Here is a 17,663-nt window from a genome sequence, read left to right on the forward strand (position 1 = left end):
GGTCTTGACGTCTTAGGCTACGTTCACACTGCAGGCTGAAACGACCCAATTCCGAATTTTTTGCCCCTAAGCGGCCCAATTCCGATCTTTTCATGACAGTCTGAATGACACAGATCCGATCTTTTCAATTGCGACCCAGGCCCCGTGGGTTTGCCGTCCTGATTCCGAATTGTAGCCGTTCTTTTCAATTGCGACCGCCGTCTGACCGGCCAGGCGACTTGATTCCGAACTGTACGTCATCGACACGCAACAAACGTCATCATTTTGCGTTGAAGTAGGCGGGAACGAGAACGTAAACATCAACCATGGTGGACGATGCTGCTGAGATCAGTCAGTGGAAGGGAAGCGAGATCCCCGATTGGATTAATATTTGGGCTGATCGCTCTTTTCAGGCCAAACTCCAGGGCTCTGATCGCAACTGGGCGGTTTTTGAAAAAATTTCCAGATAAATGGCAGAGCGTGGTGTTGAACCTTTACCGCGATAACTTTTTTTTCTTTCTCCCCTTTGACCGTGCTCAAGCGCGGGGGACCCGAGGCGATCCTCCTCCCTGTTCTGATCCTTAGATTCTCCAGAACGGGTTGATAAAGAGTCCATAGCATTTATTTTGGGGGAAACCTTCTTTTATTACCGTCCTCCGTAACACACAACATGAATGCGCGCACACACTGCCCCCCCCCCCCCCCCCATTCTCTATCGCGGCACGCGCTTGCACACACGCGGGCGAGCGGCTCCAACACATACACATTTCCATTCCACAACAGTGGGTACAGACGATCCAGACTCCAATGCCTTCTTAAAATGAGAAGATTGTAATTGTGCTGCTCCTTTGTGAAAATAAATTTAATATTACAAAAAGAGCTCCGCTTTTGACAACACTGTTGTTGACATCTGCTCCGCAAACAAGTGACGTCGTTCACCGTTGAGTATTCTTCTGGCTTCTGCGCATGCGGGTCTCGTTTGGGTCGTGTCACGGTCACACTGGAGATCACAAAAGTTCGGATTTACTTGGAAATGTGAACGGTCTAGCAAATAATTCGGATTTTTTCAAAAAATCCAAATTGAGCATTAAGCCCTGCAGTGTGAACGTAGCCTTAGTGATGTTAATGGTCAGGAGCTTGAGATGAACCCAGGTCGGCACTTGGTGGATGAGGTTTTTCGGTAGACAGGAATGATAGCTTAAATTACTTGGCTTGACAAAACAAAAGAATTGCTTGGTAAACGAGGTACACAAAAGAGCAGGCACTGCACCGTAGTGGGCAACGAACTGGCGATGAATACTGGAGCCAGGCCATCTTAAATACTGGAGGTTGATGAGGGAAGTGCCGACAGCTGGGTCCAATCTGAGGAGGAAGAGGCAGAGAAGGGAGGGGGGAGGAGAGGACTCCCGGAGGTACCATGACAATTAAGCTTAAACTTGTATTTCTGAGTGTCTCTTTATTCAAATCGTGAATCAGGAGCACATTAAAAGTGCAGTTTGAAAGAAATAGTACTCAGAGTTTTCGGCAATGGGGAGGGGAAGAGGGGCGAGGTTGCTCTGCTCCACCCACCTTTCAGAGGGGAATTTCTAATGAAACTATGTCCTAGAAAACCACACCGTTTTTTTTATTTTGGCTAAAAATGGCATAATCATAATCAAAGGCCACTGGGAAAACTGACAATAGATCAAAATAGGTTGGGCTGGGTCATTAATAAGATTTGTCTTGCATGATTCTTTGTTTTACTGGTTCACTATGCAAAAAAACCTTACACAAAACTTTACACTGACACTATTTTGAAATGTGTTTCATCAGTCAGAGATTTGTGTAAAGAAAAAAAACAACCCCCCAGAGGACCTGGAGAAAGCGGCCGAATAGAGGGAAGTTGGGCATCTTTGCTTAGACTGCTGCCCCCACGTCCCGGTCCCGGATGAGCGGAAGAAGATGGATGAATGGATGGATGAAACCCACAAATACCTGTTTGATTTGAATCCATGGCTGTGCATGAAAAATGTACCTTTGTGTTCAGTTATTAACCAACAATTCCAACCCATTTTCAGTTGGAAATTTTAAACTGAAAGAGGGGTTTTAGAAACTGCAGTGGAAAAGTATTCACGTTTTCCCTCTCTCCCTCAGTGTCTTGTGAAAAAAATGTTTTGACAAGAATGTGGATTAAAGCAGGTTTACAATCACCCTTTAAGAACTGGACTGATTGACCCCTCCCATAAACAGGTAGAACCTGATTTTTTTTTTAAACATTCTTGTGGTAATCCTATTTTGTTCATATTTTTTTCTGTAATTAAAGTTATTCAATTTATAAACTGAGTAATCAAATGCTTTAATGAAAGCATGAGGTCTCGTTTCAAAAATTTAAAAAAATGTATTTGACAGATTCTGCCGAGCCCGCTTTCAAGTGGTAGGGGTGTGGCCTTTCCACAAGATCACTCCTGATTGCTAAGACTGGTTGGCATAGAAATAATGAGTCCGACCAATTTGGGCCCATCACTGCTAACTGACATTGTCTAGCCCCAACATGGTGGTGTCCGTATTGTGAAAAAAGGCCAACTGCATTGACTTCATTTGGTTGGAGATGGAGATAAGGCCTTTTCTATGGTTGACATCACAGTCATGTGGTCCAGTTCTCTGATACAGTCGATGGTTACAACATTTCTTTGGCAGTGGCGTTGCACCTCTCCCTTCTGTTCTCTTCTCTGTGTCTAAGGTCTGGTTTGTTTTATGATGACAGTTTTTAGATGCACACAGAAACAAGATCAAGTCCTGCCAACAACAGAAATGAATAATTACTTTTTCAATATTATTAGTGTACTTTACAAAAGAAATTCAGATTCCAGTAATGTAAGAATTCTCAGAGAAAAATTTGGTCAATAAACTGGCTTCTTTAAGAGGTGATTCTATCATTTTGATTCTTTTGAAAACCAAAATGAGTGTTTTCCAAAATCTTACCAGATTTGGCAAAGTTTATCATTCTTTTCATTCTGCACAATTCTAAATCACAGAAATGTATTAATCGGGACATACCCACCGTGCAGTATGGCCAACAGTTTACTATTCCCGAAAAACCAGATCTGAAAAACGCAGGTTGGCATCCACCACTTTGAAGTCTGTGAAACTGTAAAACAATTAATAGAAAAACTTAGAAGTGGAGGGTTTTCGGATTCTCTGCTGCAATCAGTTTTCTTAAGTCAGCTAAGACTTCTTGAGCTGATTAAGAGGAATCAAAAAATAAGAACAAAAACATGAAGACAATGTTACAAAGGAATAGAAAGCGAATAAAGTTTAATTTGAACAAAGATTCGATTCATGATTTGTGGTTGTTGATCCAATTCATATTTATAATTCATATACTTTCAAACACTGCCATCCACATATTGCAACTTCCCTTTGACATCTGTCCTGAAAACAGTGAGAGCCATATTCACTAACCTATATTTAATTAAGTTTGACATCAAAGTACTGGTGTAATCACTCCATTGGATGCCCTGGCAACAATGAAGGGAATTATTTTGAGGCTAGTTTGCAGATAGGTGCATGAGCACCTATCAGTTTACAAGAAAGACTCTTGTGAGATTGGTTTGACATCGAGGGACAATTCTCCAAAATTAGGAGTGTAATGATTAATTTTTAACAACAATGTGATTCCTATCATGTTTGACGATAATATTCATAGTTCATATTAATTCATTTTGAACTATTCGATCTGATTCACTGACCTCAAGTGGATCCAGGACATCTTTATCCAAAACTTCAACCAGTGAGACTCAGAGAGAAATTGAACAGTAAAGTTTTCCAGATTCTTGGATTTCTTCCAGATCATCAAGTGGAAATGAAATCTGTGTCAAACAAACAAGTAAACTAGAATGAATCTCAAATCCATTCACATGTTAGTTTCCTAAAGTTCACCACTGTTGTTTTTCCACATCCAAAGAATCCAAAGGGAACATTCTTAGAACATTCTAGACACTGGATGGTCACATGACTGCTAAATTGAAATTGAAATGCATGTGTGTGACACGGCCTTAAACCACGGCCTCAGTGTGACCCACCACACATCAAAGACTCATATTTGTGATCTGTTGTAAAAGTGTTCCCTTTGGTCTCTTAGTAATGATGCTGTTTTAGCCTAAATACATTTTAAAAACCAGTCATTTTCCATGAAAAAGTTTCTGGAAAGTGACAGTGGTTCTTTAGAAATTCACCTCTGAGTGGTGGACAGGACTGTTGGTGAGGAGCCCCTTTACTGGTCATCTATCTGTTAAACGCTCTCTCTCACTAGCTTACAGCCTCTCACAACTCCAAGCTAACATTAGCAGTGCAACAAAAATGGTGAACAATATTGAAGCTATTCAGTTCTGATCCAGATTCCAGCTCAGACGAGGAAAACAAAGATCCACACGGATCTATTTATCTGACAGTGGATGATCAGAATGGAGTGGAGCAGGGAGCTTATGGCCTAATTGTAGCTTTGACGTCAGTGCTACAGATTTTTATTTTTTACATATGCTATTTTTTTGTCTGCCCATGTTTTACCACAATTTAAATAGAGAAATACGCAGGAATCCTTGATTTCCTTCATATGTGTGTCCTCCATCATCAGAAAATGCTACAAGAACATGTTAAAAACAAACACAACAACATTTTTATTGGAGTGTGCCTTGAAATTCGTGTTGGTAAAATCTGCATTTATTAATATATAAAGTGTTAATGTGGATGACTTGCTATTCGATTGAATAGGTAATATGAGATCTAGTGAAGGATGGGCCTATAGGATATTAGAAATAAAATTCCCCGAGGGCTCCATATAAAAATGCTTGGATAATGCTTAATCAAAAATAAATGGCAAAGTTCACTGGTGAGATAATTTTTTGGTTAAAAAATGTGTCCGGAAGTTGAATGATTAGTATATGACACGAGCGCACGGGCTCATTCCACTGTGCCACGTTTCACTAAATGACGTAATCCCTCCTGTGGGCTGACACTTCACTGCTGCGGCAACAAGACACCGAGCGCGAGCGAGTCCCGGAGCCGTCTATCTACCCGCTTCTTTCCGCTCTACTTTTCTCATTTCACCACTTTACAGCGACTACGACGTCTGATTGAACATCTGTATTTATTCCAAACCACGCGATTTCCCCCCCACCAGGATTTATAGTTCTATTTTTAATTAGCCACCAACACGGCTAATGTTAGCAGTTTCCTGGTTGAAGTTTCAGCCATTTTGGATTTTTGCTGAGAAAACAGCTAGCCGGCCGCGGAAAACAAATCGAGCTAGTCATCACTGCTGACCAACGCCGATCATCTACGGACAGGAAAGAAGGTTTTATCCCACGAGAAGGGATACACTCTAGCGCGAACCAACGATGAATCCCGAATAGTGAGTATGGCGTTAATACAGCTTTGGTCCTGAAGAGAAGGTTAGCTTACAGCTAGTACTAAGTTCGTCAGGGCTAGGCAGATATTTTAACAAAAGCAACTGACGTGGTGTTTGTCAGCTGACCGTTTCCTGCCTGCGCACCTGGGCAGAATCTTTTTCTGAAAAGTGCACTGAATGGGGTTCAAACAATCCCATATAATTTGGGGGTATAGTTATAACATTTTGAATGTAGAATGGCTGGACTGAATCAGACAGTAGTGTGTATTTTTCGCCTATTTTGTACGTACGTCGAGTCGACTCGTACATACTAAAGGCGCCGTAGTATTCCTGAGGTCAACCATGGGGTTTATTTAAATTAATGATGAATCTTCTAATTAGCTCATGAAATAGCTAGAATGAGTGGGTCCGGCGTCGTGGGCTTTTGGTGGAAACACAGCCCCGTAGCGTCGCGAATGGTTCACGTAGACCCGAATGGATTGATTGAAGGAGCGGCTAGCTCGTGATAGCAGCAGGCAGTCACCTGCTGTTACCGAGAAAAAGGCGTCTGACGGCGGACTGGCCGCCCTGAAGGACTCCGTTTTCAGTCGTATGTTCTGGCAGGTCTTAAGCAGCTCCTGTACAGCCTCTCAGTCAGTCAGTCATGTGTAGGTCACATGTCACGGGATAGGCCCTCGATTTCCTCACACCAGTGTTGAGTAATAGTCTAACTTATTACTGCTTTTTGTTTTTTCCAGTTATCAAACTTCAAACGTACACAAACAAGACTTTGTTTAATGTTTTCCTCCCTATTTATTTGTTGGAAAACCCTTCTAAACACAACTGATCCCATTTTTAAAACAGGATCATTATTGAACACATTTGAAGCACTTCTTTTCACAAGTTGAGTATTTCTTGATTTTTTTATTTATATAAATCGGATCAATGAACACTTTAAGTGAAACACCTTTATAGTTTATAGCATATTTCTAGTTGTTATGAATCATATGTAGTGAAAATGACAAAGCTGAAATTAGTTTAAAATGTTGTGCCAAAACCATCAAGTTTTTTCATATGAAGTGCAGAAATATTTAGAGATCATTATATGTAGGAGCAAATTGTTCATAGAAAAATGGAATGACTGGAATTTATTCCACGGAGAAGAATTACAGGACCCCAGGAATATAAATGAACATCCATTCAGATTTCCAACTTCATGTAAAAGCTTGAAGTGAAATTTAACAAAATGCTTAATTAACTGAAGCTTATAGTAAACTAATGCACTTAACATTTTCCCAAAGTGATTTGATTTAAGAGATACGAAGAGATAACCCTTTATTAGTCCCACTATGGGGAAATTTCATTGTTGCCGCGTTACAGATGGGAAGAATATAGCAGGATATGTATATAGTTTAAAAAAAATAAATAAATGTATCGCACATTTACAAAATCTAACAGTGGGAATTGCACAGTGTCGTAATTATGCAGAGTAGTCAAAATTGCACAAAATATTATTAAAGAGTCTATATCATTCAAAATCAGTGTTTTGAGGTTTTAAGTTTATTGTAATGATAATTCCCCATAAAAAGAAACTTTAAGCCGTGTTCCCCTAAAAACCGAGCCGTCTTGCTTCCGCGTTAGAGAAGAACTCTGGAAAAAAAACTAATATCTAATAATAATCTTTTGGGGTCCAAAGGAGTAATATGTTATCATATCCATGAATATTGTTAACTAGAAAAGGTTTGAGAATAGCATGGTATACAACCTTTAAAATGACTAAAACAACAAATGAACACATTTCCAATGGGTTCGTTGGGAAAAGCTTTGGAGTTTTTGTTTTTACACATACAGTCTTTTCAAAGAAAAAAAACAACTACGGTCATGGTTTTGTGTCAAACCGAATATCCTAATGTGAAGATGTTAATCAAGAATTGTAAAGCATATTTCTGACACTGGTTAAAAATAGGATTATGTTTTTTAACGGTAGGAATACTTCAGAGGCCCCCCTTTTTCTTTTTTGACTATTCAAAGATTTGGCTGCTTTCATGTCTGACATTGTAAATGTTAGTTTTGCAGACTACAGTTTAGGCGTGGCGGTTGCCTGCAGGCTTTGTTGAATTTTAGTGTTGATCCAGGTTCCTGAGCTTCATAATCTCATTATAATAGTTGATACATTAGACTCAAGCTAAAATAAAAAATATAAAGATGTCTGCCAAGCCCAGCTCATAGTAGTCTATAAGCACAGAAATGAATGACTCTTCCCTTACTCTTATTCATATTTTTAGATACATTTATTAGAATTTTTTTTTAAACTGCCATGTAAATTTAGGCCCAGAGCTTAAATTAGACTGAATTCACTCGTTCCACAAGTTACATATGTATCCACTGATTTAAAATCAGATTTTTTTATTATTTAGGTCTGTTCTATCTGCTTTTATTTTATGCTTGAATTTAATAAAAACTTGTGTTGAAGTAAGAAGTCTAAAAACTCATTTTGTTTGGCAGTTCCTGTCTAACATCTTTACCTTTTTTTCTCCACAGTGATTATTTATTCAAGCTGCTCCTGATTGGTGACTCTGGTGTTGGAAAGTCTTGCCTTCTTCTCAGATTTGCAGTGAGTTTGTCCACAGTCACACCAAAAATGGCACATAGTTCAAACGTGTTACAGCAAACAGGGGGGCTTCATGCCAGTGGGCCACACAGCTGGGCCTGGAAACCCACTTACATTTGGTGAATGTAGTGAAATGCAGCTTTTTTTGTTCAGCTCCCACTCCTTTAAATGTGTCTTCATCAACACACAATTATGTGATGAGAGCTTGTTTTCAGTATATCAATATATTTTTAAAGCATCTAGAAAAAGAAACGCTAGATTTTGTATAACAGGACACAATAATGTACTTTTGAGACGCCCCCCCCCCCCCCCCCCCCCCCCCCCGTATCTGTCAAACATTTCTTTTCTTAAGCAGGAAGTAAATAAGATGTATGGCTTTTTAACTCCATTTCTCTCTACAGGATGATACATACACAGAAAGTTACATTAGCACTATTGGTGTTGACTTCAAAATACGAACCATAGAGCTTGATGGAAAGACCATTAAACTTCAGATTGTAAGTCATCTACTGTTCTTTTTGCCTTAAATCTGCTGTGTCTCAGGGCTCCAGACTGCGAGCAATTGGTCGCATTTTGCGACCAAAATTTGAGAGTGTGCGACTGAATTTTACATCCAGTCGCACATGCGCGACCAGTAAATTTGCCTCCCCCACCCTTCGTATTTTTTATACATCAAACGTGGAAGGGGCACGTCAATGATCAATGAAATAATCAATGAGACGCAAGCCACACGGACGCAGGCAGACACACACACTCGTGCACATATTCATGAAACGCGAGCACGTACACTCTCGCGTGATACCTGTGTGTGAGGCGGCCACTGCGTGTGAGAAGAATAGGGAAAGCCACTGTAAGTGGCTAAAATGCGTGTAGGGGGAGGGGCCTAGAGATAATCGAGTGCGCGTAAACATCTGTGGGAAGGAAACTGAGACAAATATCATCACAACCTGATATGTGCGTCTGAACTATGGGTAAGCGAACTATTGATTCGTTCTTCCGACTTGCGGCTAGCGTACCAGTGCCAGAGTGTACAGCAGGGGTCTCAAACTCGCGGCCCGCGGGCTATTTGCGGCCCCCAAGATATTTTGCGGTCCCCGCCTTAATATAAAGGTTTAGTGTTACTGCAGCCCGCCAGTTTGTATGAATGACACTTTTTCATTGTCGTGCGCGGAGCTGACAAAGCAACCAATCACAGTGGGGTATATGACTCTTGGGGGCGTGGCAATGACCGGGCTTGAAAGCAGGTCACCTGACAGCCCCCTCCCCGGACCACATTAAGGAGTTCCTTATTTTCCTTTAGAACGTATTTATTCGCTCGTGATTTTCTAAATACATGCAGTCCGTGCTGAACTTTTCTCTGGGCCGCACAGACCCGGAGGAAGGTTTAGGTTTTGGTTAAGGTTACGGCGGCGCATCAAAGGGTTTATGCACGGCCGTTACGGCAGCACACCGCTCCCGCGGGAGTCGGGTCAGCTGAGGAGAATAAATGTCCCACACCTACATGCGTGACAGCTAACGGGGCTTGAACTTTAAACACGCTCGAGCAAAAACATTAGTTTTAGACACACTGAAAATACGTGGGGAAAATGCAACGATAGACGTGTTTGAGATGAACCGGCACCTCGCGTGGATCATTGGGGAGACCAGGCGGGGGGGCTGTGAGATAAATGCGAATCTGCAGCGAGACTGAAAGAGAACAGGAAATTGGAGTTGTCCTTAACATTCAATTTAGTTTCAATATTCTTCTCCCCCTTAGTATGATCTGTGTTATTATATATTTTATGATTATTTTAAGGTTTTGTTATGTATGTAGCCTTTTTTAATGAATTGGTATTTTAAATTATTTTAATTAATCACTCCACTACAAAAACCATCAGGACACATGTCCCATAATGCATTGTTTTGTAGTCTGTAGGGCAGCTTTCAGTCAGTTCAGTTTCCAGCTGTGTCTGGGTAGGTTTGCCCCTTGCTCCCACCCCTTTCTCGCGATATTTTTGTGATCTCAAACACGCTTATTGTGCATCTTGGCTGCACCTATTTGGTGTCACAAAGATAAATTTCCATCCGTTTTCTTTACTTATTTGTACTGTCATGACAGCGATGGTGCTGTCAGTTTACCTTCTTGTTGCATCTTCAAAAGTGCAGAATAAAATGTGACACTGAATTTGAAACAGCACATTGTAATTTCTGCGTCTATTATTAAAGTATTTATTAGTAATACAGTGGAAATGAGTAGATTTGGTTATAATGTTGATTTACGGTGTGCGCCCCTAAATTTTCTGGTTGTGCCCCTAAACTTTTCGTTAGTCTGGAGCCCTGTGTCTTTACCAAACATCACATTTACTAGGGACAGGCAGGTTGTATTCAACATCTTTTTGGTAAAGACCCACTTCAATGAAAATGCTGTTTATGGTGTTCTTAATATGTTTTTGTGGCGTTTGTCATGATTGAGTACATGTATGAAGAAAATTGAGATTAAAACTGCTTTTCTGACTTTCTATTTCCATATTTAAATCAGTCTGAATCAGGACCAGATGAAAAAAAAGCAGTTTAAGGAAAGATGGTAGTTGTTGCGTATACTCAGTGAGCCACAGTCTTCCTGCTCTGCTCCATTCTGATTCATCCCCTCAGACAAATAGATCCATGAACGTCTTTGTTTTCCTCGTCTGAGCTGGAATCTGAATCAAAACTGTACGGCTGGATGGCTCTGATTTTGGTCACCGCTAATGTTAGGTTGGGGTTGTAAAGGGCTGTAAGCTAGCGTGAGGGACTGTAAACAAAGGGAACATGGGAAATGAGGGCAGGCTTGCTTCGTGCTAACAGTCCTGCCCACAACTAGGAGGTGAATTTCTAATGAACTCCAGCCGCTCTTCAGAAACCTTGTCAGAAACCTTGTCCTAGAAAACGACACAATGACTTTTGTGGCTAAAAACAGCATCATCATAATTTAAAGATCACTGGATATGTTTTGAAAATAGATTAATGCAAAATGACTGGAGTGGATCTTTAATGAATTGTCTGGTTTACCACTTCAGAAAGTTTCATTGCAGTGAAGGGGGAGATGATGTCATTGATATAAACGTGGACTACTATAAAGATTAATGACTTTGATGATTTGTAAAAGTGCATCTAGGTCCTTTTCATTGAATGTTTTTCCTGCCATAAGATGTAGGAATCTAAATTTCCTTTTTTTTTTAAGGCTATGTCAATTCTGTTATGTTTTGACATAGCGAAACCATACTCTCTTTCCCTCTGACAGTGGGACACAGCCGGACAGGAGAGGTTTCGTACAATCACATCCAGCTACTACAGAGGTGCCCATGGTATCATTGTAGTGTATGATGTCACAGATCAGGCAAGTCATTTCATATTTTCTGTAAAACTAAATATTGGCTTCACAAGAGCTATGCTTTCAGTTATTGCTAATAAAGGCTAAACTTCCTAAAAAGCACATTTATTTAGCATCTTTCAAATGTCAACATTAGTGAGTGAGAAGAACAGCACAATGTAGAATGTACAATGTAGGTTGCATGAGGTGCTGCAAGTGCACTGGATCTAAAGTAGAGGTCAAATCTTCAGAGTAACTTCCAGTTACTGCGAAGACCCTTCTCTCACCATGTCAGTAAAGCAGTTTGTTCAACAGGAGGCCTTGTGCTTAGTCTTGTTTTTTCTTCCCTTGTAGGAGTCCTTCAACAATGTCAAACAGTGGCTACAGGAGATTGACCGCTACGCCAGTGAAAACGTCAACAAGCTCTTGGTTGGGAACAAGTGTGACTTGACAACAAAGAAGGTGGTGGACTACACAACAGCAAAGGTGAAGCTTTTTGGATCCATCCACATGCAGAGGCTGAATATTCCGTGGAGCAATAAGGATGAAATTTAGGAATTGCAGACATAAATAGAGTTTTAGACGTTTTTTAACAACCTAGACCATTTTGTCATCAAAGTGTAAAATTGCTTCTTGGAAGACATTTGGTATTTACCCAAGATATTTACTATAAGGCTAGAAAAGGATTCAGGGAATGATAACTCTCACTAGTAACTGCAGAAAAGAAGACAGATTGTTGCCAAATGCAACAAGCTGTTTGTTTTTGTTAACTGTACTGCAGGACCAGGATCCTGCATACAGAATGCTGATTGTGAAATAAGATGGTTGAGAAAACCCTACGCATCTGCTCTACAGCATTAAGTCTCTTTGCTTGCTCAAAGAAATCAGATGGTTGCGAATTGACTTTGAAAATGCAATCATCAAAAAATCCATGTCCACATGTTTTAGCAATCACCATTTAAAAAAATCATCAAACTACAAGGTAAAGTTTTTTACCTGGAAGTCAACTTAGAACTGCTTCCTTCTGAACCTGCCTGTAGTGGGGTTTTTTTAAGGAACTGCAGTATTTGGCACTTCCTGGTATGCTTGATCCAGGATTGCTTTATTTAACGTGATGGCACAAGTTTAAAACTTTTTTTGTTCCTTTTAAAACTTCTGCCAGTCTGTTTATGGTAAGCGAGGTGCCAACATTGCTGTTCTACATTTCTTTTAGTCCACAAAGAGGAAACACCAGTTGTCTTTGACATGTATTTCTACCCTGGGTCTCTCGTCTCCTGCTTTTTGTGTGCACAAATGCAAATGTAAAACTTTGATATAAAATCGGAAAATTACGAATGTATGCCAGACAATATCACCTTTGTCTTCTCATCAGAACTACTGCTGTTGGATAAGTCACGTAATGACTTGAGAAATCGGAGTATGATCAGATCCGTGTGCATGTCCTCTGGCTCATTGTTTCAGTGTATGTATGTTGATGCATAGTGTGGCTTGTGTAGGTGCTGTAGATCACCTAAATCTATTTTTTGGGTTGGCTTTGCAGTTCTGCAGTCGGGTTGAATAGCCTATATGTATAGCTTCAGCACACAGCAGTAAATCTTGTTTCTTGGTTGTACTTTTAAGGCTTTTACCTCTTTAACCCTCTTATTTGGATAATTTCTTTTCCAAAGCCATTCCTGTTTGACGTGTAGTTAGAATTAATTGGACGTGATTTCAGAAGTTGGCGGGCATGATTCCCTCCTCCAGTAAAATTTCCCAGATTCTTTTGTTGTACTAAACTAAAGCTTTTGTCAAATGTACCTGTACGGGGGTTGAGTTGTACAATAGTTGTGCATTTGGTAAGGGTATCTGGTAGTAGTTTGTAAGGTTAAAGGAAGTTGCACACACTTGTGACGTTGTCGTGTAGTGCCCTCACACCACACTAGTTAATAGTAAGGTGTAACTCCTGGCTCTTGACTCACCATGCATGAATGCTGCACTCACTGAGTTAGGCCTGCACATTAAATCGCAAATTTATCGTGATCATGATATCAAGCTGTGCAATATGCGTACCGAAAAAGACAATGAATATGGTGAATCAGATGTGCTAAAATAATCTTATGGCAGCTACAAGTATTTACTGAATCAAATAAAATCCTTGATGCATTTGACCAACGAGATGGAATCCTTTTACGTCAGCTGCTTGACTTCTAGAAAAGGGTCATTTGGTGTGTAATTCAACTTATGTTGACTCTTATTTAAATTAAACTGTTGCAGTGAAATGGAATTGATGTGTTTAGTTTTTTTTTGCTACTTCATGTTTTACAAGATATATCTTCCTCGCAATATTGATCACTACTATCGCAAATTGCGACTTTTCCTCATATCCTGCAGCCCTAGTTAACGTGATACCCAAGTACCCTCAGGATGTCCAATAGGGATATCCCGATTCGATCACGATTAAAAAATCAGACCCAATCCCCTAGTTTCTGAGTCGATCAGAATCGGATGTTGTCGCCTGTTCAGTGATCGGATATTTTTTTTTTTTTTTGATCAGCTCTAGATATTTCAAGCGTATAACTAATGCCTTTAGTTAGAGAGAGATTCAGACATCAAAAACTGTTGATAAACCTTTAAAAACTGACAGCAAGTGTTTCTTGGGATTTGTCTGGGTTCAAACAATAACCTTCAAAGGCTTTTAAAAGAAAAAAAGATCAGGTTTTTGTTTTTCTTTTTAATAACGGCGCGGCGCTGTCCTGCTGCCAACGGAGTCTGCAGTGAGGCAGCTGCAAAGTCCAGGCTGCCGGAAAAGGGGATAAAACAACCGAAATAAATGATATGATCAATCATCATATTCAAGCCACAACAACAACTTTGGAAGAAAGTCGATAATTTTTATGGAATCACTCCTGATCAAAATGTTCAATAGTTCTGAAAATTCTAGAGCTTCAGTCACAACATTTGACTAACACATGACTAATTATCACCTTCCTGTCTGTCGTACTGCAAAAATAATTTTGAGAAAAAACTTCTTCTATTTTTTAAGATTTTTTCATGTAAACATGGATCATGGTCAAAAAAACTCTCACATGAATATTTATCACCTATTTTTTCTAGTTAATAGTAAACTAGTCTTTCTAGGTAATGGTTGCAGTAGTTCACCAAAGTACTCTATTAAGTTATAAATGATAAAAACGTGAATTTAAGAAAAACCGGGATCAAACTGGATGTGTTTATCAAATTCTTTTCAATTTCTAAAAATGTTTTAGAGAACAATGGGATTGGGACTCTATCCTAAAAACTGAGTGACTCTGAATCGGATGGGGACCAAATATCCTCCCTAATAGCCACACAGACTGCTTTCTGTCTAATTTCATCATTTCCAGCAGGCACACTTATCACAGCAAACGCACTAACAGGCCCCTTTGTGCAGTCCGCAGGATTTGGGGAGATTGAAAAAGGACAAAGCCGTACGGCGCCTGCATCTCACTTATGTCCCCTTATGTGTCGTATGTGTCTGCTACTACCTGTCGGTCACAGCACGCCTGTAGGGAAAAAACGTCCATGAACGTTTCCACCGGAGCGGTCTACGACCTTCATATTTCGTGCAGGCCACAGGGCATGTCCCGTACAGGTTTACCCATTTTTCACTAACACATGTCCCGTAATTACCCAAAAGGACAGTTTTGACTAAGGCTTTACATTCTCGGCATCATAGACACCAAATATATTCTTAATGTTATATGAAAACATTGAGTAATCTTTGTGAATGGGCTGTCGTGTCTCTTAGAGGCCTTTTTCTTTGTTGCTAAACATAGCTTTACAGTTCATGCAGTTCCTAAATGTGTACATGAACAAAGCAACGGCCATAATAGGTTCTGTCAGAGTTCCAGTTTAATAGAATTTTTGATGGCTCATAATTTTCATCCAGTCTTTGTGCTCTTTATCCTCTCTGTTGTTTAAACCAATCGTTAATCTTTTCTTTTTTGTTCTATTCTGACTTAGCTCTGTCCCTCCAACAGTAATCATTGAATAATGTTTGTGCTTTAACAATGACCAGATTTTTTTGTGTAAAACAAGAAATCTGGTGTCCATTGTCCTTGGGACTTTCTGATTGTTTACTATCCACCAAGAAAAAAAATTGGTTTGTGTTGTGTAGAAAACTCAAGTGTGAACACTTTAAGAAAAAGTGATTTTCTTTGCTCTGTTTTGTAGAGCACAACAATGTTTGCCGTTAGGTTCACTTGTTGTTTTCTACTAAGGCAGGTTGAGCAGCTGAAATATGAAGTCATTTTATGGTTTTGGATAGGGGTGTATGGACTAATTGACCTCCAACCAGATCAATCTGTCTGAGGCAATTTGTTAATTAAATCGACCATTACCATTAAAAAATCAGTTCAACATGAAATAAATTGATTATATCAAACTTGGAAAATACCATTTAGTTTGAGGAACAGTAGGTTAATTTATTTAGCTTAAGATGTCCCGGATCTATTTTAGGTCAATGAATCTGATCAGATCATTCAAAATGAACCAATATCGACTATGAATCATATCGTCAACCACTAATTATGATATGAATCGCATAGTTGTTAAAAATGTATCATTGCACTCCTAGTTGTGGAGAAATGTCCCTGGATGTCACATCAATCACACAAAAATCTCACAGGAGTTTTGTGAACAGCGCTCATAAACATCTCTGCAAACTAGCCTCAACACAGTTCCCATTATTGTTGCCGGGGCGTCTAATGCAGTGATCACACCAGTACTTTGAGGTCAAGCGTAATTAAATATAGGTTGATGAAAGTGATGGATTTTTGGTCATTCTGTTGTAAGGAGACTGCTGGCATTTCTTTCCTTTTGTCTGTGGTTATGGAATGTTCTCTGCCTTCTCATGAAGTCTTAAATGTTGTGCCTTTGGGTTGCAGGAGTTTGCTGACTCTCTGGGAATTCCCTTTTTGGAAACCAGTGCCAAAAATGCAACAAACGTAGAGCAAGCGTTCATGACGATGGCTGCAGAAATCAAGAAGAGGATGGGCCCCGGGGCCACAGTCGGAGGAGAGAAGCCCAATGTGAAGCTGACTCCAGGCACTTCCGTAAAGCCTTCCTCAGGAGGCTGCTGCTGAGCGAGGAACCGCCCGTCACCTGTGTGTCACCTCACACTCTCTGCACCCCACCTCCAAACTCCACTGTGTCCCAACAAAAGCCCCCGTTCAACCAGGCAGGATAAAGAAGACCTGATTTGTATCTATGACAGAACAAGATAAAGTTGCCTGTATTTTACTGTACATAACGTAGCCGCACTACCAAAAAAAAACAAAAAAAAAAACAATTAAAGCATCCTACTGGTCTTACTGTCCTGTTATTGATGACAAATTCTACTGATACATGATCATTGAACTCGGCCCTGTAACCCACCCACATGTTAGACCTCAGAGACTCTTTCATTCAGGTTGATGAGAGCTGTGTGTCTGTGTGACTGTCTCTTCATTCCTTCTGTAGGGTTGGTAAATGAATCATTTTCATTTAGGTTTCTGCTTGTATTGGAGCTTTTTTTTCCCCCCTCTTTTCTATCTGTGATGATTTTGCTGTCTTTTTCAGAGTGTCAGTCAGTCAGTCTGCCCCCCAGTTGAAGGTGTTTTTAATTTTTCTTACCAGCCTCTGCACAGCGTTGTCTCGGCTGTTCTGAAAGTCAAGTGCAAGTATATGTACATAAACATTATGTATATATATGTAAAACTGGGTTTGCCAGTTCTGCCGTGTTTAACACATGATGAATCGGTTTTGACTCTTTATCTTTGCATTTAATATGTGGCTCTTGACAACCTTGTTTGTTGCTAAACATGTAACACTTAACAAAATTCATAATAAATATTGGACTATCCTACTGTATAAAATGGGATCCTTCTTGATGAATGTAAAAAGAAAAAAACATGCTGACGTGGTAAATGGTTGATTTGAATACAGTCAGGAAGAGACTTTGGAATCATCTTTGCCGTGTGGACAAGCCTACATGAAGTTTATGAGGGCCATGTCACAACATGGGGTCTGCTGGATTTATGTTCATGTATGAATCATTCTTATAGAGCTGCAATGTGGCATTTCCTTTATTATTGTGGCTTCTAATCATTAAATTTCAGCTGGCTGCTCAAGTCAAAATCTGGCTATTTAACGCAGAACAAACTCTCCTGACATGAGAGAACCACATGAGTTTAAACTCCGCCCCTCACACTGCTTGTTCTTCATCCAGTTTGATGCGAAATGCACAAAAAGAACATTCAAACAATGGTTTGGGGTCAAGGGTAATAGTTAGATATAAAGACCTACAGATGAATTCATGTTCTAATGCAATGCTTTTTGTATGCAGAAGGTCCTCTGATGCCAGTCGGCTACATCTGCAGCAG

The 17,663-nt window shown here is 39.9% G+C and overlaps 1 protein-coding gene across 2 annotated transcripts; it reads left to right on the forward strand.

Moving 5' to 3' along the window:
• The first annotated feature begins 4,913 nt into the window (after positions 1-4,913).
• LOC101161080 (ras-related protein ORAB-1) lies at positions 4,914-17,156 on the forward strand. 2 transcript variants are annotated; one of them, XM_004076897.5, is made up of 6 exons: positions 4,914-5,368; positions 7,886-7,958; positions 8,357-8,452; positions 11,215-11,310; positions 11,638-11,769; positions 16,188-17,156. In XM_004076897.5, the coding sequence occupies exons 1-6, from the start codon at positions 5,355-5,357 to the stop codon at positions 16,383-16,385; spliced, it is 609 nt and encodes a 202-aa protein (XP_004076945.1). In that variant the 5' UTR covers positions 4,914-5,354; the 3' UTR covers positions 16,386-17,156. The 2 variants fall into 2 exon arrangements, with proteins under 2 accessions (XP_004076945.1, XP_078788350.1); XM_078932224.1 differs by lacking the exon at positions 8,357-8,452 and having other exon boundaries at positions 4,927-5,368.
• Positions 17,157-17,663: the final 507 nt, after the last annotated feature.

The sequence above is a fragment of the Oryzias latipes genome, chromosome 15 (assembly GCF_053564925.1).
Source record: "Oryzias latipes strain Hd-rR chromosome 15, Olatipes_Hd-rR_3.1".
Classification (NCBI taxonomy): Eukaryota; Metazoa; Chordata; class Actinopteri; order Beloniformes; family Adrianichthyidae; genus Oryzias; species Oryzias latipes.

Coding starts and splice junctions, on each gene's coding strand:
- LOC101161080 (XM_004076897.5), top strand. Junction 11,311..11,637: donor TGTATGATGTCACAGATCAG/GCAAGTCATTTC, acceptor CTTCCCTTGTAG/GAGTCCTTCAACAATGTCAA. Junction 11,770..16,187: donor TGGACTACACAACAGCAAAG/GTGAAGCTTTTT, acceptor TTTGGGTTGCAG/GAGTTTGCTGACTCTCTGGG.